General features: G+C 42.6%; 1 protein-coding gene across 3 annotated transcripts in view; it reads left to right on the top strand.

Annotated features, from left to right (window-relative positions):
* Positions 1-20,358, top strand: part of LOC122565152 (A-kinase anchor protein 2-like) — a 125,786-nt gene extending 105,428 nt beyond the window's left edge. For 2 of the 3 annotated variants that reach the window (XM_043720833.1, XM_043720834.1), the window contains 4 exons: positions 9,873-12,078; positions 16,170-16,333; positions 18,092-18,130; positions 19,768-20,358. In XM_043720833.1, coding sequence (XP_043576768.1) covers positions 9,873-12,078; positions 16,170-16,333; positions 18,092-18,130; positions 19,768-19,857 — 2,499 coding nt within the window. In that variant the 3' untranslated portion in view covers positions 19,858-20,358. The remainder of the gene's footprint in view (positions 1-9,872; positions 12,079-16,169; positions 16,334-18,091; positions 18,131-19,767) is intronic. The other variant, XM_043720835.1, reaches the window with a different exon arrangement.
* The last annotated feature ends 4,758 nt before the right edge of the window (positions 20,359-25,116 follow it).

Consider the following 25,116-nt stretch of genomic DNA (forward strand, 5'->3'; position numbering starts at 1 on the left):
AACAGCTAACCCAAGAATGCAACTTAAAAAAAAAGGGTTTTGTGATTTACACATGAAAGAAGTGAAACTATCACTGTATTCTAACAGATGAAAGGCTTAACAGACAATCAATTCTTCAATGTATAATTTCAGTTACATCACACTGCAAATTTTTGCTATAAATTCTGTGTTACGATCGAGCCCTCCACAATCACCTGATGAAGGAGCGTCACTCCGAAAGCTAGTGTGCTTCCAATTAAATCTGTTGGACTATAACCTGGTGTTGTGTGATTTTTAACTTTGTACACCCCAGTCCAACACCGGCATCTCCGAATCATCATTATAGGAAGGATGTGAATGCTTAGAGAAGCTGCTGAGGAGATTTGCTAGGATGTTGCCTGGACTGGAGGGCATGTCATATGAAGAAAGATTGAGAGAGCTAAGGCTTTTCTCATTGGAGCGAAGAAGGATGAGAGGTGACTTGACAGAAGTGTACAAGATAATGAGAGGCCTAGATAGAGTGAATAGCCAGAGACTTTTTCCCAGGGTGGAAATGGCTATCACGAGGGGGTCATAATTTTAAGGTGATTGGAAGAAGGTTTCAGGGAGATGTCAGAGGTAGGTTCTTTACACACAGAGGGTGGTGGGTGCGTGAAATACACTGCTGGCAGTGGTAATAGAGTCAGATACATTAGAGACATTTAAGCGACTCTTGGATAGGCACATGGATGATAGTAAAATGAAGGGTATGTAGGTTAGTCTGATCTTAGAGTAGGATAAAAGGTCAGCACAACATCAAGGGCTGAAGGGCTTGTACTGTGCTGTACTTTTCTATGTTCTATGTTCTCTGTGATCTATGACTCAGCAAGGATCCTCAAGAACAACAATGACATTTTCTGAAGAACAATTCATTGAGGGACATTTCTACAACAATCCTACCTTTGAGAGAGGGCCATTCAGCTCATCTTCCTTAAGCAGTTTTTGTGTTCAGATGATATTGGCATCAGCTAGATCTATAAACTTACCTTAGGATTCAAATCCCACCACAGCAGCTGGAAATCTGGAATGGAAAGTGATGGTGATATTGTTGTTGTAAAATCTCATCTGATTCACTTTTATCTCCCATGGAAGGAAATCTGGTGTCCTTCTCTGGTCTGGCCAACAATGACTCCAGGCCCACAGCAATATGGTTGACTTAGAACTATCCTTGAAATAGCCAAGCAAGCCATTCTGTTCAAGGGTAATTAAAGGTGGAAAACAATACTGATCCTGCCAGTGACACCCCCCAATGGTGGAAGAGTAAAATTGAAAATCAACTTCCTACTATCCTGTCATCTTATAACTGACTAGTTGTTCAAGGATTCACATTGCCCTTTACTTATTTCTCAATGAGTATGTTTAGGGTTGTTAACTTTAGTTATACCAGTTGCTGGAAGCTTTATTATACAACCTTTGCGACTAACTGCCTCAGCTGACTAACTGCCTCATCCCACCCCGATGTTGCTGTGATTTTACTCCTGCTTATTCCTGGAGGTGGAATTTCTATTTCCTGTAAGTTCCAGGGCAATTCTGGAGGCTTGGGAACTCCAGCTCCATGGGACAATGCTTTAGTTTCACTGGGTAGAGGTTCTAATGTTAATTATGTAATAATAGCATGTAAGCTTACTAGGACAAATAATTCAGAATATTGTTGAAATGGCTCAATACACCTTCCTGAACTGAAAATGAAAATTCAACTCTCTGAAACACTTAGTTCAGTAAAACATAACAAATGTTAAAATTATGTAGAATACAGTACAGCTTTCTCTCTCACACATACACCTCTACACCATCAATGTTTGGAGACTGTTACCTATTTAGCTTGGAAGGTCTTATGGTTTAAGTCAAGAGGACTAACTTTCAGGGATACAAGCAATCTGGATGTTAACTAAGATCACTGTTGAATATAAATGAGGGAAGGGGGGCTCTTCCGATGCAGTGGGAGTGTCTCTCTGAGTCAGAAGGCCTGGGTTGAAGTCCTACCCACTCCAGACATCTGCAATGGCCTCTCTGGAAGGGTTGATTAGAAAATACTTAAAATATCGATGAAATTGCCCACACATTCTATTGGTTTGACACAATAGGCAGTTTTCCAGCATATCCTACTTTAATCTTGGATCTCCCCTACATCCTCACCCCCTCTCTCAATTTCTATGACAGTCAAAGCAAGATATGCATGCAGAAAGACTGTTAAGCAGAAAGACAGTTCATAGGTTGTTGACCTTAACATGAATGAAGATTAGAGTGGTGCTGGAAATGCACAGCAGGTCAGGCAGCATCCGAGGAGAAGGAAAGTCGATGTTTCAGGCAATTTTCACTGTGAAAATTGTATTCTGATTATTCATATATTACTAAATCTAAATTTTTGTGAAATAACTCCACAGAAGTCAATATGCCATCAGCAAATTACCCTTTTTTTACATGTACATAGTACTTGACACTGGTCCGGCTTGCTCAGAGTGAGCAGAACCTCTGACACTCTCTTGTTTACATCTGTCAGCCAAGGCTCCCTGATTGCATCAGGTTAACAGCCCCAATCAGAGAACTCATATTCTGTGAGGTCCACTTGGCTGACCCCATTACAATTACTACAATATGCAGGTGCAAAAGTGAGATGGAGGCAAGTTTATTCTATACCAAGGTCAATATCCACTGTTATTTTAGTGAGAAATTTCAGACACTGGGCTGAATTTAAGTTGAGATAACTAGGTGTCTTTCTGGGTGACACATGTCCTTGCCACACTTCTGTGGTTACATATTTAAGATCGCACAATTCAAATTATCAATGGAAAATGAAGGTCTTGTGTTCTCAGAAGCCTCTGAAAATCCATAAGGAAGACAAACCAGGAAATCAAAGAAAAAGCCTAATATAGAGGGAAAATTTGTAAATTTAACTCTTAATATACTTCAGACAAGTTTAGTCAAGTGAATGTTTTAATTCATTCATTTGTGGTGTATAGGCATTACTGGCTGGGCCAGTGTTTATTGTCTGTCCCTAGTTGTCCATGAGAAGGTGGTGGTGAGCTGCCTTATTGAACTGATGCAGTTTACCTGCTGTGGGTTTTGACCCACAGGGAAGGAATTCCAGGGTTTTGACCCAACAACAGTGGAGGAATGGTGATATATTCCAAACTAGGATAGTGAGTGGCTTGGAGGGGAAGGTGGCGGCGTTCCCAGGTATCCGCTGCTCTTGTCGGTCTAGTTGAAGTGGTTGTGGGTTTGGAAGGTGCAGTCTGAGGATCTTTGGTGAATTTCTGACACTGTGTGCTTCTGAGAGCTGATACAGACATCTCTATCATCCCATGCTATGTAGACCCAGGCAAAATATCACAGCGTGACTTATTTGGAGCTCTGGAATTTTAGTTTATTTGTCTGAGGAATGTGTGTTAAACTAAAAACAGCTTACTCACTTATTACTTCCATAAATTAACCCTTTCCCTACATCACTGCAATTTAAAGTAGTAATTTAAAACATCTGGAGATTGTAAAAAGACACAATTCTCTAAAAGTTGAAAGGTGGGGTGCTGGGAAGGCACAGGCAGCATCCGAGGAGCAGAAGAGTCGACGTTTCCGTGATGAAGAACGTATGCCCGAAACTTTGATTCCCCCGCTCCTCGGATGCTGCCTGACCTGCTGTGCTTTTCCAGCACCACACTCTCGACTCTGATCTCCAGCATCTGCAGGCCTCACTTTCTCCGAACTGATTATTCTGAAAAAGCCAGCTCCGGTCAAATAGCAAAGACATTGTTCAGTAACAGAAGCTTTAGTTTGTGTTGTTGGATGCAGGAATTGCTACGAAGGCCTCATTTATTTCACAGCTCTGTGTGACCTGAGAAGGTGGTCAGAGCATTCTCCTTGACCTACTGCACCTGTGGAGCCCCACAAAGGTATTGGAAGTTATGGGATTATAACCGACAGTAATTCAGCTATTTGTTTAAATCCTGAGATTGGGGGTGACCCAAAGGCTAGGACTTTGCCATTCTTGCCTCCACTGGTATGGTACAGGCAATCCAGAAAACAAGGATTTAATCAAAATTTTAATTCCCCATAGAGTCATAGAGATGTACACAGAAACAGACTCTTCGGTCCAACACTTCCATGCCGACCAGATATCCTAAACTGACCTAGTCCCGTTTGCACTTAGTCCATAACCCTCTAAACCCTTCCTATTCATATACCCATCCAGATGCCTTCTAAATGTTGTAATTGTGCCAGCCTCCACCACTTCCACTGGCAGCACATTCCATACTTTTTGCGAGAAAAAGTTGGCCCTTAGGTCCCCTTTATATCTTTCCTCTCTCACCCTAAACCTATGCCCTCTAGTTCTGGAGCATCCCCCCACCCCCACTTTGTCTATTTACCCTATCTTTGCCCCTCATGATTTCATAATCTTCTATAAGGTCACCCCTCAGCCTGTCAGGTGTCAAGAATCCTGACCTTCAAAGACAGAATCTGTTCACTACGCTTTCCAGCACTCTGTGTGGACCAGGAGGAACAGGGTTGTACAGTGTAATCAATCAGTTCCTGTTCTTTTGTCACATTTGGCTTTTATGTCTGGAGATTCTTTTTGAGTCCAGCCTGTATTCCACAGGTCCCATTCTGTCAGGGTGTTCTTGAACTGGAAGGTATCTTTGCAAACCCAGTTTCAGTACTTATTGCTATCTGTGTTACTGTGGAAAACTATCACCCTGAATTGTGAACATGTACTAACCACCCCTAATCGTGAGCTGTGAGCCGTTGAGATCTGAATCATTGCTTTATTTCAGGTTGTTTTAAATGCCTGAGATTCAAAAACCTTTGGAATTTTGCTTTGCCTGCTGAGGGAGGATGGTACAAAGCAATTAAATTCCCACTAAAGGTCTCAGCTGCAGTTTCTGGTAAACACACTGTAGAGATAGCGACCTGATAATGGTTCAATGATCTCTCCTGTCATTACATGGCACCGCTGGATTGGTTTGAGTTGGACTTTATTGACAAACTTGTTTCTTGTCCTGTGTTAGTTAGATTGAGCGATATTTTATTATTAAAAAGTTCCCAGGGTGACAGGTGCTGAATGATGATGCAAATAAAATATGTCGTCATGATTCATAATATAGTTATTGGCGATCATTAAAATTTCTGTACACAAATATTTACAATACATTGTAAAATATACTGCAAATCTTAATTTACAGCCTAGAAATGAAAGGTTTACTGCAATCTGTAACCAATCAATGGACTTTAATACAAAACGCATGCAGTCAGGTTGAGTCAATGAAATTAAATTCTCGATCAATTGTGTCCTGTCAGGAGTTGGTTAGCTTATTTGGCTGGACAGGCGCTGGTTTATAATGCAGAGAGACACCAACAGCGCAGGTTCAATTCCCACATTGGCTGAGGTCACCTTCTCAACTTCACCCCTCGTTTAAGCCGTGCTGACTTTCAGGTTAAACTATTACTCTCTCATGAGAGATAGGCCCAATGATCCTCTAGCGACTTTAGTTGATAAATTTTATAAAATAGGGGACTGAACTACCTCATAGTCCAGATATTCTATTTGTGGAATATTGCTCAAAATTGCCTTTTCCTCCAATGGACTTCTGTTTGCCCGTTCATCGAAACAGCAGATTTACATGTCTCAGCTCCAGGCAATGGAATCTTCATAAATTCTGAGGGCCAGGCATGTGTTGATTTACCCCTCCCTATTCCCCAAACATGTCTGTTTCCTCGTTACAAGTGCTTGCTCTTTCCACAAATGTCCCTCAGCACCATCCCAGGTGATGGTGACTCAGGACAACTTGGATCCCAGAGTGAAAGCTGCCTTGATAGACTAAGAGTTTTGTTTTTGCAATATGGTTATCATTGTGGCTAGTCACTGAACATACTTACATAAGAGTGCTAAGGTACTTTAACAAAGTAATGCCAGTTTACTGCACAAAAGAGAAAACTATAAATATCAGACAACTTAGAACACTCTTAAAATAAATACCAAAAAGTCTCAACACTTCTTTTTCTCAGCAATATCCTTTACAGTCATTCAACCCCAAAGAGTATCACACTTTACAGCTCTGATGGCGTGGACTTCTTTTAGTACTGACAATCTGGAGATTTCTCTCATTTAAAAAGATCATTTTTTAAAAATTATTTTTAAATTTTTGATTGTGAACTTAAATCTGAAAACAGATGTTTTAAAAGCCAACAATTGTTGAAGGATTGTTCTATTTTTTTTGAAGCAGGTAACCTGATGCTCATTATAGGTAAGGTTTACACAGCTACCTGGCCAAGCAGTAGTGGAAGGCTAGTTTTTAGACAAACTGGAGTGTACCAGCGGGTTTTGACTAGCAACAAGTAGCTGATTGATCTGTGAACTAATGACCATTTATCTATGATGAAAGCCATCTGCCTGCTATCAACTATATGATTGGCTCCTAGGTAACAGAACAGCTTGTGGGTGTGACTGTTTTGGTAGAAGTTGTCTCCTCTGTGGAGGAAAACACATCTCAAGCCTCAGGATAGCCAGCATATTCCCCTTTCCGTTTGTTAGCTGTGACCTTTCACTGATATGTCAAAGACCCTTAGAAGAGTGAACCAGTCACTCCGTATTGGGAAAAGGAAAATTGAGAAGCAGTAAACTCATCAGCAACAGGATCATCTGAGCATTCCCTCTGGACAGGGACCATTGAACTGCTTTCCAATCTTTCCCTCTACTCATAACACCCATTTTTTTTCACTGTATGTCGGGGGGATGTTTATAACAGGGTTAGAGTTTTAATTAGGAGAGTTATAGGTCAGTGGTTGTTTATCTATAAATTGAATCAATTTATCTTGTTAAGTACGAAACCTGGTCTGTGGGGAACTTTGCTTATTTTTCAAAGTGTTTAATGTGTGTGAGGCTCTGGGAATATGGGAGCTACGCCAGAGAGGTGTAACACTTAGGATTACTTACTTTTTTCAGAACCTAACCTGCCAGTGGCTTCTGATCATCTGTTTCTGTGTAGGTCGTAACAATTGCCTTTAAATTTGATAATACTTTCCTGACCAACCATCTCTCACCAGCTTCTGTTCATCCAGACCTCTGCCACCTGTATCCTGTCTCACAGTAAACTGTGGTCACCCATCTCCCTTCTGTTCACTGACTATCACTGGCTGCTGATCTGGCAATGTCTTCATTTTTTCAGACCTCTCTATGGTCTTGTTCAGTTCATCTATTAATGGCTGTGATCTCTGCAATCCTCCACTTCTGATGATCAGAATCTCTGATGTTAATTGCTGCACTGTTGGTGGCTGTGGCCTCAGCTGACTGGGCCACAAATTCTAGAATTCCCACCTTAAACTTCTTCACCTCTTCCTCTCTTTCCTCTTTCAAGACTCTCCTTAAAATCACCTGCATGCTGTTCATGTGAACTAACTACATAAATACAGTTAGTTTTGTTTCTGAATGGGCAAGAGGGACACATACGTGAAGCCATTGAGGTCGAAGGCTGGAGTGCTAGAAAAGCATATCCGCTCAGGCAGCAACCAAGGAGTAAGAGAGTCGATGTTTCAAGCATAATCTCTTCATCAGGATGCTGCCTCAGGATGCTGTCAACTCTCCTGCTCCTCGGATGCTGCCTGACCTGCAGTGCTTTTTCAGTGCCACACCTTTTGACTCTGATCTCCAGCATCTGCAGTCCTCACTTTCTCCTCCCTGAAGTCACTGAGATCCTTGCTTAACTGTGTAGATTCCAGTTGCAGTGATTCCATCACAATTTGACTGTACATATAGCTGGGAGTTGATGTAATTCTCACCAGGTCAAATCAGGTCAAACCAGCCACATTAGGGGTCATGTCCGAATAGTAACGTCCATCCTTTTCTTCAGTTCTTTGTGGACCAAGAGGAACTGGAGACCAAGGCTCTTGCCAAGCCATGTCCCCAGTGGCAGACTCCTGTCCCCCGATGTTCTGATCTGGTTAGGTTTGGATCATTGAGTGCAAGGCCTACACTGTGTGTTGATGGGCAAGAACTAACATCTCCAAGGCCTGTCAGTGCTGAGGTCCATGTGCTTTGTTACACCCAACCCTTGCACAGCCTCCACATGACCTCTCATCTGGAACCACTGGATTTTTTGGCACAGGAAGAGAACAATCGGCCCATTGAAATGGTGCTTGCCCATAAAGAGCTATCCAGTCAAATTCTACTTTCCCACTCTTGCTCATAGCCCTTCATTGCATCTTAAGAATATTCCAATTGTTTTTTAAAAATGAAATAATGGGTTCTCTCTTTCAGGCAGTGAGTTCCTGACCCCCACCATCCTCTGGGCGAAAATTACTCTTCAGTAACCCTCCTTTCTCACAATCCTTCCACCATTTACTTTTAGTCTAGTCCTCTGGTTAGTGACCCCTTTATACTAATGAAAATTGATCCTTCCTATCTATTCAATAGAGTCCCTTTATAATTTAATACACCTCAGTTAAATCTCTTTTTGGCCTCCTTTGTTGTGAAAGTAATCGCCTTGGCCTATCCAATCTTTCTTCATCACTAAACTTTTCCAGCTTGGCAACACACAACAATGTTTTGCTGCTTATTCAGTTTGTCCTTCTCATTAACCAGCTAGGGTTTTATTAGTGTCGACAGAAAGACCATTCACAGGTTGACACTGCTGGCTGGCCCTGCTGTCATGTTCTGTGTGTAATAAAGCATAATGCTGCAACTCCATTAGCCAGAGTCTGAGGGTTAATAGCTCAATAACATTATCACTATGTCCCCTTAAAACCATTTGCACCCCTCAATCCCTGAGAACCTCTAGGTTTTTTTAATAACTGTATAAAGAGATTGTTGGTCACTTTTTAAAATTGGAATTCCTGTTGCCACTACTATTCAAATTGCAACACATAACCTTTATAACCTGTTTAATTCTTCCCATGTAAATATATCTGATCTCCAAAGTCCCTTAGAGATGATGTATCCCAGTTAAGAACTAATTGGTGTACTGACCTATTTTGTTCTGTGATTAGTCCATTCAGCAAACTGACTCTTCAGGACAACAGCTCAGTGTGTTAATGCCGTAGATTGGACAGATCCCTGATCTGGACCTGATCATCACAGTTCAGCAACCCTTGTCAGGCAGGTGAACACAGTGCTCTACTTGGCACCTCTTCCACCACTTCCTTGTGAGGAGGTGATGGCTCGGATCAGCACTGCACAGACATGATCTGTTGTCAGTAAAGACCACTGTCCATTGGTTCGGTCCCAGGGTTGGTGAGGTCAGTCATGGCTGATGTAGAAAGCCTAGAGTTGAACAAGTTCCAGAATGTGGATAGCTGTGAGCATTTGTGGATGGTCATAATGTCAGCATTGGCTCTGTGTAGCCTGGAGGGAAGCTGATCATTGCATACTAGGTATATGGACATGCAACACTTTGTATGCGTTCAGCTATATGCCACACATTATACACATACACATACACACGTGTACATATACATGTACACGTACATTTCTGTCCAGAGATTACAGAAAACTGATCAGCTTGTCACTCAGCACAGATCTGTGAACAAACCTGACCTCTAGAAATTTAAAATATCCCTCCCATTAAAGGAACACGCTCCCTTCTCCCTCCTATTATGCATCCCCAGACAGCTGTATATGGACTTAAGGTACTAAGGTTAGTTTTAATCCTAATATTAGATGGTACCACTAAGGAAATTGGGTTCTAAATTTGAGACTAACTGCCTAATACATGATTAATTGTAATCGGTACAGATTGTGTGATACAGTTTCACTGTTAGAATGTACTGAGATCCTTAACCACTTTTCTTGCTAATCCAGTGCTGTGAATAGGGCTCCCTCAAGTAGGATGTGACTGCTCAGTGTGAAATATCCTTTTTGTCTTTAACAGAAACAAGTGAATTTGGAGACTCCGATAGAGGTGTCTGTGGTGAATGAGGTGAGGTCCCAGCCAAGTGTCTCTCTCCCCAAGGATTTGGCTGGCAGGAATCTGACAAACCTTGATCCTCAGCCAGTAGGAATTCCAGAAGATAAACTTGTGCAGAGCCAAGATTCAGAACAAGACAGGGATCTTTCCAAAGATACGAGGGAGATCTCGACTACTGGATCCAGAAACCGACTAGAACAGCAGGTAGATAATGAGCTTGTGTTGAAGGAAGGAGGGGATAAAGAATCTGATTCCCTCAACCATCCACAGTGGTTTACTCAAAGCAAGGATTCTCTGGAAGAGCAGCCCTCCGACCCAATGGAGAAAACTGAGGGAAATGTCTTTGCCTCCAACAATGGATCTTTGCTCAATTTTGATTACTCATGCCAAAGTCCTGAAAATGGAACCCATTTGCTTTCACACAATCCAAATACATTGATTACTTCAGGGTCATCTGTTTCAGACATTCCAGCATCCAGGATTGATGATAGTAATGATGTCATCATTCATGCAACAAAGGTTTCTGTCATCCAACACCCTGACGTTGACGATCATGACAGTCCAGCTCATCATGACTTATTTTCTTCAAAGACGCAGCAAGATGAAGATTGGATCCATTCCACAAAATTAGCCACCATAAAGAGGGAAGCCAACTTTGACCTTCGGACTTACCATGCGGAGAAAAAGCCAACAAAACTTTTTCCTGATGACGAGGGAGAAAAGTATCAGGCGGTAGTCATCAAAGGAACAGCTGATGATGAGGCGCTCATGCAGGAGAGAAAACAGATTATTAGAAACCAAGCCATGAAGAAAAACGCCACCATTGCTGAGAAATGGGGGTCGGCAGAGCAACTGAATATGGAGGAGAAACCGTCACTTGCAGATTCCGTGCAGAAACAAGATAAAGTGGAGATTCCTTCCACAGAAACCAATGCATCACCCTTCTCATTCTCCACTACTCCTTCTGAAGACATCAACACTGAACAAATAAACTTCACTGCTGCTCGGCAACAGTTCCTTGAGATGGAGAAGTCACAGCCAGAAATCCCACTGAGCCCAAGACCCTCTCCTAGGATCTTGAATCAACCTTCCAGACCATCTGAATCAATGTATGGTCTTCACTACAAGGCAGACACAAGTCCAGGGGTCACTCTAAAGGCTGTTAGAGTTGAATGTTTCCCTGATGAAGAAAGGGAGCACCTGGAGAAGCCTTTCCCTAAAAGCAATGGCACCTTCATTGCTACAAAAGCAACTGTGGAAAATGGTGATGGTGAGAGCCAGCAAACTCTGCCTGTCTACTCATCATTAGATGACCTTGACTCTGGACTGGGAGAGATGTCCAATGACTGCAGCTATGGGTATACAAGTGATGGTGGGGCATCAACTGAAATACTGAACGCAGGAACTGATAACAGTGGTGCTGCTTTGGAATCCCCAGAGCTGAAACATGCATCTGAAACACCCATTCAGAGGGAAATTCGATTGGCCATGGAGAGGGAAGACAGTCTTCGTAAGGAGCGAGGAATTAAGAAGTCTAGCAACTCCGAAGAAATGGTGGAAATCAGAACCAAGCCACTGTTATCACAACTGCCTCCGGCATCCCCTTTCTCAAAATCTAAAGACAAAAACCGGATGGTTTTTTTTGTTCAGAGAGATATCGAAATGGAGTCGAAGAGGGAAGAGAAGTTGAGGGAAGAGGGTAAAGTCCAGGGATTATATGATAAAGGAACACCAGAAGAGGTGGAGAAACGCAAAAAGGTTTTTGAACAGCAAGTAGATGATGTGCCTGTTGTGCCACAGCAGGGCCTGCACACAAAGGTAACCACTCCTGCTCCACAGGATCCTGGCGCTGTGCACAGCCTTCCGGTGGAAGATAGCACAATCGAAGTTGATTCGACAGAATATAAAGTAATCTTGCGGGAATATCCAGACTATCAGCTGAATAGTAAAAGCAGTCCCAAGACCTACAGCTCAAAGCTGGACTCGCCTTCACACAGCACAAGGCTGGTGGAGAACTGGGCCACGCCCAGTGAAGAGCCCTACATCTTGCGACCGCTCAAGTCACAGACCACTTTCCTGATTGAGAGGGAAATTGAGGAAGAGCAGCGTCGGGAAGAGGAGCTGCGAGCTCAGAGGCAGAGGCAGCAGCCGGCTCAGAACCTTGATTCAAGTAAGTGTATTGAACAAGATATTGAAATTTTCAGCATTCACTATCACTGCCCAACTGAAATGGACAGTAGTTGACTCCAGGAAATCCAGACATTGCTGTTAATGCTTCAACACTTCTCCAGGTTGTCTTTAGCAATACCTGCTTCCCCAATTTTATTGGTTTCAATGTCATGAACAAAGTACAAGGTAATTATTACTGAAACACATACTTGCCATGAAATGCTCAATTTATATTCATGGGGGGTCAAATTTCTTGGTAATAACAAAATCTTTATCCTTGACATTTCCAAATTTTCATTTTAGTTTCTATCTAATTCTAATCATAATAATTTATTTGGCTGAAAATTTAAAGTAAAAGCAAAGGATTTTTTTTCCCCTGGTCTGCTGCCTGTGAGAATCCTTCAGTGATATTAACGGATCACCTACTTACTGAGGCCTTTACAATAAATCTCTTTCACTCAGTACCACATTTAAACTAATATGGGGAGAGAGAAAATTCCCTCCAAGGAGCTTCCTGCAATTTTGTGGATAGTTTTGTTTGAGATCTCGATTTGGAGACATTGGTGTTGGACTGGGGTGTACAAAGTTAAAAATCACACAATCCCAGGTTATAGTCCAACAGGTTTATTTGGAAGCACTAGCTTTCAGAGCCCTGCTCCTTCATCAGGTGGTTGTGGAGAACCACAACCACCTGATGAAGGAGCAGTGCTCTGAAAGCTAGTGCTTCCAAATAAACCTGTTGGACTATAACCTGGGGTTGTGTGATTTTTAACTTTGTTTGAGATCAGCATTGAGTGTTCTTGCTTTACCACTGACTGAAATCCAGCCCAGGGAATCCTTGTTTGATAGCTCCAACTCTTTAAGCTCCAATTAACCTTTCATAGAGACAGAACCTGCTGATGCGAAAAATACACACCCACACTATTCAACATACTTCAGTGCTCAGTTGTAATAAACATCCTTTTGTGTTAGAATATAAGGAAAGTTGGTCTTAGTAGTATCAATGCATTTAAGGGGAAGCTGGAATGACCACATGAGGACAAGTGCATAGAAAGATGATAAGGTCAGAGGAGGCTTGTGTGTAGCATCAGTGCTGCATGGGATAGTCTGGTTTAATGGCCTGCATTTCGTAGACTCCCTATAGAGCACTGCACTACCCAAACATTCTGTCTATAATTTGTTCTGAGATATTCCAGGAATTGCATATAGTTTGTTTAACAGACGATGACCCAAGTTGTAATTTTAATTGGAGCATTGGAGGTCCATGTTTCACTAGGACCTTACTGTCTCTCCTCTTGTTTGCTCTCTCTCACCCACTGGGACCAGATATTTTGATGGCCACAGCAATGCTGACTCAAGTTGGGCATCTTGGCTGGGCGGAATCCCCAGTGCAGCTGACTCCATGGGAATTGTCCAGGAAAGGGCGACACGGTGGCTCAGTGGTTAGCACTAGTGCCTCACAGCACCAGGGTCCCATGTTCAATTCCAGCCTGGGGTGATTGTCTGTGTGGAGTGTGCACATTCTCCCCATATCTGCGTGGGTTTCCTCCGGGTGCTCCGGTTTCCTCCCACAGTCCAAAGATGTGCAGGTGAATTGGCCACTAAATTGCCCATAGTGTTAGGTGCATTAGTCAGAGGGAAATGGGGACTAGGTGGGTTACTCTTCAGAGGGTCAGTGTGGACTAGTTGGGCCGAAGGGCTTGTTTCCACACTGTAGGGAATCTAATCTAACCAAAGTGAATTTCCTGAAGGGCTCATTACCACTACACCACAGTGTTCCCCACATCACAGGCAACCCTCTGCAGCTCAGCACACTATATCATCCCTTGAGCTCTAACCCTTTGTGAAATCCTCTTAAAAGTCAGAGAATTTGGAAGGTTCAAACTCACTTAAACTTTATAGTTACCTAAGGAAGGTCAGAGGACTGAAAACCCACCCCAAATCCTGGGGAACCATCAAGCTGAGTGGTGGGCTCCTTACTGACCCCAATGACACATCCAGCTATTTGGCTCTAGCCCTCACCCCAAACACACCCTTCTCACCCACTTTCCACTCCGCACCCCCACAAAAACCTCATGTATTTATCCTTTCACACTAACTGCTTGACATCTTAAAATCAAAATGCAGCACTCAGTGATGTGGCTTCTATATCAAATCTTTCTGCTGCTGGATTTGGGGTTTCCTGGACAGGTTCATAACCAGAGGCCCCTGTCCAGGAATCTCCAATACAGAAGTCACCCAAAGGTAAGTGGGTCATTTTTAATCACGTCAAGGTTGGAAATAGGGTTTCAGATGCTGATTGGAATTCTTGGTTCTTGGTCCCACTGCTGCTCCCAACCTCCGTTAACTCTGAACCCATCTCCTCGAGCACTAGCCTGGGCTGCTGGATTGCTAGTCTAGTCTCATTCCACTACACCACAGTGTTCCCCAAATCACAGGCAGCCCTCTGCAGCTCAGCACACTATATCATGTCTTGAGTCAGATGATGTTCCTTGTGGAATGGCAGATCTTCAATGCTCACGCCTATATTCAGCAGTGTTGCACCCTAGGAAATTCTCCAAGATCAACGTGATTTTGTTACCCCTCACCTTTTTAAGCTTCAAGAGAATACAATGTTCATTCTTATTCACCTTAAGTGAACAATGGATTCATTGCAGTATCTGTTTGATTTTCTATCTCATATTTAAGAGGCTTCCGTGTGACTGGAACTGTCAATGTTCAGCCATTTGTCTTAAAGAAAACCATTTACTCCTCACTTGTGATTATCAGCTCAGTCTTGTTCTTGGTCTTGAAGGACTGGGTTTTATTCTGAAAAATCAGGCTGCCTGTTTTTTTAGATTAGATTAGACTACTTACAGTGTGGAAACAGGCCCTTCAGCCTATCAAGTCCACACCAATCCTCTGAAGAGCAACCCACCCAAACCCATTCCCCAACATTTACCCCTTCACCTAACACTACGGGCAATTTAGCATGGCCAATTCACCTAACCTGCACATCTTTGGACTGTGGGAGGAAACCCACGCAGACACGGGGAGAATGTGAAAACTTCACATAGATAGTTGGCTGAGGCGGGAATTGAACCCAGGTCTCTGGTGCTGTGAGGCAACAGTGCTAACCACTGTGCCACCGTGCTGCCCCTTTCTAACTTTATCAGCAGCATCTTCTCCACAGTGCAGTGTTTGGTAGAGTGAATGTGCGCAAGGATCACATTGACCCCCTGCACATGCTGGTAAACCACACTATTAGACCCCACCCGATCCCAAAACAACCTTTCTCCAAGAACCTGATAGTTACCCCGAATGCCAATCCACCTCACACAAAGCATCGATCTCCAACCCCTCCTGTCCCACCTCTGGTCTCCCCCCTCAGTCAACACTGGTTTCATAAGTTGCCTCCTTTCTCCAAGATGGTGTTTGTTGATACCTGTGTCCTTCTAAACATTTTCCTAAACTCCAATAGACTTTCTGTAGGGACACAGCTTGATTTTTCCCTGGTTTTCCAATTTTTCATTTGAAAACGTTTAAATGCCTGTGGGAGATCATGAGCTGATTTTCAAGTTCTGGTTCAGAAACTAATACTTGGACAAATCCTACACTTGACTATATCGCTCCTCTTTTTTTGAAGTGCTAATACTCTAATTAGACAGGAGGCAGGTTTGGTGCAGAATGTCTCTGAGGGGTGAAAGCTCCCAACCTGGCAGTGGCATTGGCAGATGACAGAGGCTGATGCCTCCCAATACCACCCTCCATTTGAAAGTCCTGGTGTTTTCAAGGTGTTGGAATCCACAGATAACCTCTGGAAATGAAACTTTTAAATGGTGCCCTACCCAATTTTGATCTTGCTGGCAATTTAAACTCCTGCTCTGTGTGTACATGACTGAGAGTGTACAACCATATTAATGTCTGCTGTATGCTTGTGCATTGGTGTGCACGTCTTCACTGGACGTGTGTGTGTGTGTGTGTACATGTTTACTTATGTGCATGTACCTCTATATATAAATGTGTGTATATGTGCGATGGCTGTACATTTTGTATGTAATTATTTCATGTGGCTGTATGCTCACTTAAGGCAATACTTTAACCCTTCTGCAGCTGCCAGACCAGATCGCCTGAATTCTACAGTTAATCTAATGTCTCCTGGGCAGCCTTCAATTGCTGGGACTTCAGATGGTGATCAAACAAGAGACCTTACAGAAACGATACAGAAACATGAAAGGCAAAAAGGGAAACCGTGGGAAAGAAAGGACGACACGTCGGTAAGTTAGAAGTTTAACTAAATATTTATATACCTTTTCTAAACTGATAAAGTGTTAATGAGCTAGTTAACAATTTGATGGGTGCATTTCCAGCATCAATCAATGATGGGTTGCATTGGAAGGAAGATTCTGATTGTTGTTATGGATGTATGTTAAGTCTTAGCTAAGCTGTGACCTGTTGTTTCATACACCCACCTTTGCCCCGTAATATTTATAGTTAACAAAAACCTATCAATCCCAGATTTAAAATTAAGAAATGATTCAGCATTGAATGCTATTTGTAGAAGAAAATTCCAAACTCGTACCACCTAATTTCGCTCCTGGAAGGTAGCATCTCATATTTTTTCTATAATTTACTGCCCTTGATGACCCAAATAGTTTCTCTCTATTTTGTGTTACCTTTAATGTTATGAAACTGTGCATCAAATCACCATAAACGCGTCTAAACTTCAAGGAATATAGCTTAGCTTGTGTAATCTATCCTCTCAACATAATGTTTGGAATCCAGATATCATTCCAATAAATCTATATTTCCCTCGATCCAAGGCTACTGGATGCTTCATAGATGCCCAGAAGTGCTCATGATAACTTCATGTCTGGTCAAACCATGGTTTATTACTGCTGCATCAATACCACTAGTATTTTAGGTCTCTTGATATAAAGCCCAGTGTTCCCACGACAGCCTTTCTGATTGTTATCTGTTAATTTTATCCATGACAGTTTAATGAACTATAAATTTGGAACTCCAAGTCTCTTTAGACTTGCACTCTGAAAGTTTCCTGTGGGTCCAAAGTGAATAAACTCACATTGAAATCCATTTGCCAGTTTGTGCCCATATATTTAATCTATCAATAACTGTTTGTAATTTTATGCACTCATCTATGTTGTTTAAAATTGCAATTGATTCATCAATAAATTTGTAAATTTGTCTCTCCCAGTTGTTCATAAATACAGTGAAATATTGAGAGAATCTTGTGGGACACCCACATCATGTTGGTTCGAATGCCCACCCATTTGTCTCTTGCGAGGTTAAAACAAAGACTGCAGATGCTGGAAACCAGAGTCTAGATCAGAGTGGTGCTGGAAAAGCACAGCAGGTCAGGCAGCATCCGAGGTTGTCTCTTGCTGTCAGTCAACTTCCCAAGCAGCTCAACAAGAATTCTGTTCCTGATTTGGGGACATACATGAGAATAATGGCTTTGACTATAAGAGCTCACATAAATAATCTGCTGTCTTCATTTGTGAAGGATAGGCCCTAGATCAAGAATCCAAAGTTTACTGGTATCTGTAGAATTGCAGTGCTGTGAGAGATCTGCCTTTAGAAAGGGAATAAAAGGGGAAGAAAGTGTAGGAAGACTTTCCTCACCGTCCCCTTTCCTATCCCTTTTCCGTTTAATCAAATGCCCTGTCTGTCTATTAGAAGCAAAATGGGCCTGAAATGTAACCATGTGCTGATGGTTTCAAGAGTAAAGTTTAATATTCAGCACAGTATCTACTAGCGTCACCTGGGCCTCTTGTAATAATGAACAGAGCAAACTGAATGAGTTGTGACCTTACAGTACAGCAGAGGTCAATGATTCCACTGAAACAGTAGAGTCTCAACAACCTTGCAGACAGCTATAAAGTAAAAAATTGTAGTCAGGTATGAAAATACGAAACTGAGGTCAGGCATCAGGAGTTACTCTTTGTTTGATTTCATGATGGTTTATTGTAGTGGCATTCTCAAATTTCTGATGAAAGCTTTGTTTTCAACTTCAGTATGCTGGTATCGAGGCTTCTGATGATGTCAACATTGAGGTAGTTACCTTTTGTTACTGCCAGGCTTGCTGTCTACCTGTCTGCATGTACCATAAACATAGCTGAGTATCTGACCAGTGTTACTAACTGCTTGGCTGCTGCATTGTGATAACTTTGAGAGGGAGGTGGTCTTGAAATAGTGAGTTGCTTTGTTACTAACACTATTCTGTTTACTAAATCACTTGCAATTACAATTGTTCTGGATTTTTTTTTTACTTTTTCATAATTCTGGATGTTGCTACAGCAGCACTTTTTTGACCATTCCTAATGTCCCTTGAGAAAGTTATGGAAGGCTGCTGCAGTCCTGGGTGTGTATACTCACAATGCTGTTGATGAGGGAGTTCCAGGATTTTGACCCAGTGATAGCATGATGATTTAGTTCCAAGTCAGGATAGTATGTGATTTGGGAAGGGAACTTGGATATGGTGGTATTCCCATTAATCCACTGCCTTTCTCCTATTGGAGGTCATGGGTTTGGAAGGTCATAACGAGTCCAGGTAGAGAAGCAGGTATCTGGCCATCTGTTTTTTTTTGCTAATTTTTATTCCCAGAAAGGTTAGTTATGAATGTTTGGCTAAACTTCAATACTCTCAGATTAATTTAGCTCATTAAGGGGTCAGTTTGGACAAACTGGAGTATTTGAATGACTAACATTTTGAGATAATGGTTGGTTGTTCTTCTCTGTCATCTCCTCTTCAGTGGTCGGTTTGTTTATTTCGATATGATAATGAGGTGTGAAGTAGATGAAGCATCTGGCACTGGTGCTACACTGCATGTGTCAAACACTTGTGTATGATTATAGGATTTTATTTGACAGCAGGTTTCTGAATGGATGGTTTTCCCCCAGTATTTCAACACTTGCCATTATTGTTAAATGACTCATTGCCCGGTGTGCCTTGGGGAACCAATGTAGCTGAAGAAGGGCCTGTGCCTCACTTTCTCCTCGAACCAATGTAGCTGGCAAGGAGGTGGCAATAAGAGCCATACAGGTGACATGGGGACTGAATGGGGAAGTGAGGGGGAAGACTCTAGGGCTTAACCACTTGGAATACAGTTGGGATGAAGATGCAGAGAACTAAGGCAGGCCTTCTAACCAGACCACCTTGGCACGGGCCGCCCCCTCTGACCATCTGCAATCTGCTTCCTGGGTCAATGCATTTGCCAAAACACACATTTTAAACGAAGGTGGGCTATCTGAGTCTGAATATTAACTGCCTTTGTTATGAAAAGCTTGCCCGCTGTAAGCCACCCAAATACCCTCACACCCATCCCTCCCAGAATACATACAGACACAAGACCTCATCCAACTCCCCAACCTCTTAGACACTTTACCCCATCCAATTCCCCACTCCCTTATACACTGTAACCCATCCAACTCCCAGCCCTCCCTTACACACTGTACCCTTTCCAACTCTCTACCCTCTCTCACAATGTACCCCATCCAATTCTCCACCCTCTCATAGGGAGTTTGTTTGTTCATTTGGTGGCTTTGTATGTTAAGTGTAAGCCAGATGTTTGATATTCCTCTCGGGTTGTCTGTTAAGTGTTGGGAAAGGGGAAGCAAGAATGCGGGCATGGATTTTATTTTGAATTCTCTAAATTATACCTTCCTGACTCATGGTTTCCTTTGGCTCCAGGTGCTGGAATCTACCAGAGTAACTCGACGCCAAAGTGCATTGGCACAGCGCTGGGAGGCTGGGATATTCCACAAGCACCTGGAAGAATGAAGCTGGTCTTCTGATCTGAAGTGATATAATTGTAGATATAAGTAATATTCTAAAAAGCACTGCCTGCTGAATAGAAATGAAGTTCTGTCTTGCACTCTGGAATGATTTAACTCAAATAACTGTATATATACCTGTATAGGTGACTTGGCTGTGACCTTCAAGTTCCAAGCTTGGGCTTGTTGTTTCCATCTTCCTTTGTACATGGCAATGCCGTATTAGGGAAAACTCTTTGTAGCTATGAGTGAAATGGTAGGTTCGGCGGTAACCAACTTCCCTCAGATCCCTTTCCACCACTGGAGTTCTCAGCTTTGTTTCTTTTGGAATGAACATTTTGGTAAATGTACTTTTAAAGGGAAGCCCTCCTGGGGTCCATGAACTGTTCTTGATAATATCAGGGAACTTTTTTGCAGAGAAGCAGAATACTATTTGTGTGCATTTATTTAAAAACAAATTTCATCAATAAATCAGTGTCTGTAACAAAGGCGCTTTCACTGGACAGATCCACATTGTGTCTGTGTCTGTTTGTGTGAGAGAGGGACAGCATGGGTAGGAAAAGATGTAGTAAAAAAAAATCCAGGTACATTATGTCCATTGATCCAGCCTTACCCACTCCATTAGCAAGTTACACCTTAATTCCTCATAGATTTCTCAAACACAATTTTCTTTTTATCTTTCCTCATGTTGGCTCTGCTGAATAATTTTATGATTTTGTGCATGTGCTGTTAACACATCTCTCTAATAATGAACTTTAGCAACATTCGTCAAAATGGCCTCCAGTTCCCCCCTTTTCCACTTGGTCTAACTAGAAGTGTAATGTAGTTAAAAATACATTTTAATGCAAATTAGCAACTAGTTACAGGTTACATTGATATGACAGACATCATTTGGATACCTTGAGAAGCATCAGAAGTTGTGTCTCATGTCCTTAGAAGATTCTACGCTGTTTTACCCACAGCTCCATATGACACCAACACAGTTGGTGGTTCTTACTGAGTCTCCTCAGCATTGACCTTTACAGACCCATGTTCAGCAGCCACCTGTGCTAAACAGGTAGTCAGATGGTTTTCAATGTTGTGTATTTCCCAAATTAAGTGGTTCTAAATTAAGCATTTGTCATGTCAACATTTTCTATCTCAGATCTAATTGGTCTGATCTAGAGGGGCCATTAATTCACACATAAAAATGTGGAAGAGAAATACACAAAGTGATTGGCTAGTTTACACAGCCAAAATCCTAGAGTTTCACGAATGCGTGATGGATTAAGGGCAAAACACAAACGTGCAAAATTCAAATGAATTCAATCACAGATTTTCAATTCCATTAAATAATCTCTTTATTGTCTTTCTAATGAAACTTGCCAATAAAGCATTAATATATCAGTAAAACACTAATGTATCATATAAATACCAGATTTGTGTATAAATATATGAATAGGATATTAATATATTGAAATAAATCCAAGATGGTAGCAGGGTAGGACACTTCAGCTGGAGATCGTCCACTCTGTCCATTCCTTTTCTTCTTTTTCTCTTTGTTTTCTTGTGTTTTTTTTCTCTTCTTTTTCCTTTTCAGCCGGCAGAGTGCAGATGGGAGTCAAGTGGCCAAAGCAGAACGCGGATGGAGTCCATTGTCCCAGAACAAAACAAAGACATCAGCCAGTGGCCTGGTGCAGATTGGGGATGACCGGCAGTTTTTAGCAGATAGGGCAGCCAGTAGGTCCAGAGCAAAGATGGCTACTGGTTAGGAACTGGTGGACCACCAGGAAGGCCTTATAGAAAGACTGTGATATCTATCTTTTAAGCTTTATTTATTTTCCTAACTTATACTATGTATACCTGTAACATAGCTGAAAATGTGTTGCTGGAAAAGCGCAGCAGGTCAGGCAGCATCCAAGGGACAGGAGAATCGACGTTTCGGGCATAAGCCCTTCTTCAGGAAACGTAGATTCTCCTGCTCCTTGGATGCTGCCTGACCTGCTGCGCTTTTCCAGCAACACATTTTCAGCTCTGATCTCCAGCATCTGCAGTCCTCACTTTCTCCTACCTGGTAACATAGTGTAACTTTAGTTTCTCTTTATTTTGTACCTAACATAGTGCCGTGTGTTGACGACATTGCAGACTTTTCACTATACTTTTATACTTTAGCAATTTGAGTACACGTGACAATAAATCTAATTCAAAATTCCTCATTGCTTAATTTGCAGGGTTATTTTTGTTAATTTTTAGGAATCAGAACCCGAGAAATTGTGCAGAGTCAAAATTAATGCATCCATTATCCTTCCATCCAACCTGGATAGGAGTGGTCAGGTCCATATTTACCTCCATGAATTTCTCCAGTAATATTTCAATACATATCCTGATTCTTTATATTTCTCATTTCCCTTAATTCCAGGATCTTTAATGTTTCTGACCATGATCATTTGACTTTGCCCCATGTTTACTTTCATCAATCTCTTCCCACAGCCAACAACTTCTCAATGTCCTCATCTCTCTGGGGAGGAGGCGCTGCCCAGAGCATGCGCAGTAGTCGCAGTGACGTCACAGCTGGGTTGCAGGGGCGGAGCCGAGGTCACTGGGGCGGGGCCGAGATTCTTGGCGGAGGGGGGAAACAGAAGGATGTGTTCGCTGGAGGCGGGGCCGAGAAACGCTGGGGGCGTAGCCCAAGGTTGTGGAGGCGGGGCAGAGGTGTCAGGGGAAGGACAGAGGGCTGTAGAGGCGGGGCCGAGTCGTCGGGGGCGGGGCGAAGGGCAGTGGAAGGGAGTCTCAGTCTCGGGGGCGGGGCCAAACTCTGAGGGGCGGAGCTGAGTCTGCGGCCTAGTGTTTAAGGCTGTCAGCTGGATTCAATAGTCCTTCATACACACAAAGGGAAATTACTCTAATCTGCCTTTCCTGTGCAGCAGGAGTCATATTTATACAAGATCTGTACATTAGACAATCTGGCAGGGAAACAGCTATTTATAATCCCTCCTCAGAGACCCTCCCCTGTGCTACATGGTTGTTAATTCACACACATTTCACCTTTAGATCCAGAGTGGTTTGGGTTTCTTGGCAGATTTAAAAATCACACAGTACCAGGTTATAGTCCAACAGGTTTATTTGGAAGCACTAGCTTTCAGGTGATGAAGGAGCAGTGCTCCAAAAGCTAGTGCTTCCAAATAAACCTGTTGGACTATAACCTGGTGTTGAGTGATTTTTAACTTTGTTCCCACCGCCTCCCCCCCCCACCCCACACACACCAAGTCCAACACCAGCACCTCCACACCTTGGCAGATTGATTGAGAAAGCTATTGTAGACACATTTCAAAACTTTCTGTACAGTTTTACTGTAAATGTGACTTGCCCAGGCTCCTCGAAGGTTGAGGTCATCCATGATCCTTTTTTACAAGCCCCTCTACTTTCCTGAGTTATACCCTGCCCTACACTACTCTGCCCTACACAACTACTGTTTGAGGATTGCTATAGAATCATAGCGTTGTACAGCACAGAAACAGAGCCTTCGGTCCAGTTCATCCATGCCAACCAGATATCCTAAATTAATCTAGTCCCATTTACCAGTACTTGATCCATATTCCTCTAAACTCTTCCTATTCAAATAGCCATCCAGATGCCTCTTAGATGTTGTTATTGTACCAGCCTCCATCTCCTCTTGCAGGTCAATCTGTACACGCACCACCTTCTATGTGAAACAGTTGCCCGTTAGATCCCTTTTAAACTTTCCCCCCTCCCACCCTAAACCCATGCCCCCTAGTTCTGGACTTTCCCACCCCAGTGAAAATACCTTGTATATTTACCTGACCATGCCCCGCATGATTTTAAAAACGCCTATAAGGTCATCCCTCAGCCTCCGACCCTCAAAACACCCAAAATGCGTCAGTCGGGACCAAGCAGGCTGACAAGCGAAACTAGACAGCATTTGCAGACAAGGGAATACACTTCAAGCTCCCACTAACAATGTCAGAGCACCACTGCTATCCCAAAGCCCTGAGGGCGGTTTCACAACCAGCAATAGCAAAGCCACACAAAGAACTGGTCAGACAGAGAGGCACCAGCAAGAGCACTACTCCCAGGACAGGACAATGTAATCACCTCACCGCTTCAGAGGAGACATTCGCAGCTACCTGTGAAGAGGAATGGAAACTCCAAGCCCTTCGGTACTGTCAGGATGTTGCCTTGTGTAGAGAATTAGGACATTCCTCCGATTAGCATCATTGTAACTAGATTACTCCATTTCCAGATATATTGTATTTTCCCCATTTCGATTTAGCCTCATTGTACAGGATTATCATAAAAACTGACTTCTTCCTCAGTTCAAGGAAGAGAAATTCTGATCTACCTGTACAGACTGTCAGTGCTGTGTCAGCCTAGTCAATTTCTCTTCCAGCGATATCGCTTGTAACAGGGGGCCCACGCAGTCTTTTGGGCTTTGCTGACGCCTCAGCTAAATATATGGACATATGATTGATAAACGTACAGACCTGTATATACAAATGATAAATTCTGAACACTGTATGCAAATGTTTACGTATGTATGGCATGACCAACTGTACAGACCATCAAATTATTTTATGAATAAAGTATATTTTTGAAATAAATTTAAAAATTGCTTGTAATAAACAGCTTGTCAATTTCAGCCGATCTGATTTGTGTGGTCTCTACTTTATTGGACAAATTCCTCTGACAAAGGACGAGTAAGAAATTTTAATTACAAATTAAAAACTAATTAAATAATGCGAAAGTGCTGGACCAGGTGATGTATCCGCAAAATGTGGGAGTTCATGAACCCCATTATGGTTCATAGAGACTTCATCTGTAGCAAGTGTTGGTTGCTCGAGGAACTCCAGCATGGGGTCACATGGGGATGTTCAGCTTCTAATTAACAGCAGCCAATACTACATAGGGATAGGTTGTTGCACAGATGTAAGAACCAAACTCCACCTGGTAAAGGTCTCATCAATAGAGTCATAGAACATAGAACATTACAGCGCAGTACAGGCCCTTCGGCCCTCGCTGTTGCGCCGCTCTGTCATACTAATCTGAAGCCCATCCCACCTACACTATTCCATGTACGTCCATATGCCTGTCCAATGATGACTTAAATGCACTTAAACTTGGCGAATCTACTACCGTTGCAGGCAAAGCATTCCATACCCTTACTACTCTCTGAGTAAAGAAACTACCTCTGACATCTGTCTTATACCTATCTCCCCTCACTTTAAAGTTGTGTCCCCTCGTGTTTGCCGTCCCCATACTTGGAAAAAGG

Source organism: Chiloscyllium plagiosum, chromosome 31, assembly GCF_004010195.1.
Source record: "Chiloscyllium plagiosum isolate BGI_BamShark_2017 chromosome 31, ASM401019v2, whole genome shotgun sequence".
NCBI classification, from domain to species: Eukaryota; Metazoa; Chordata; class Chondrichthyes; order Orectolobiformes; family Hemiscylliidae; genus Chiloscyllium; species Chiloscyllium plagiosum.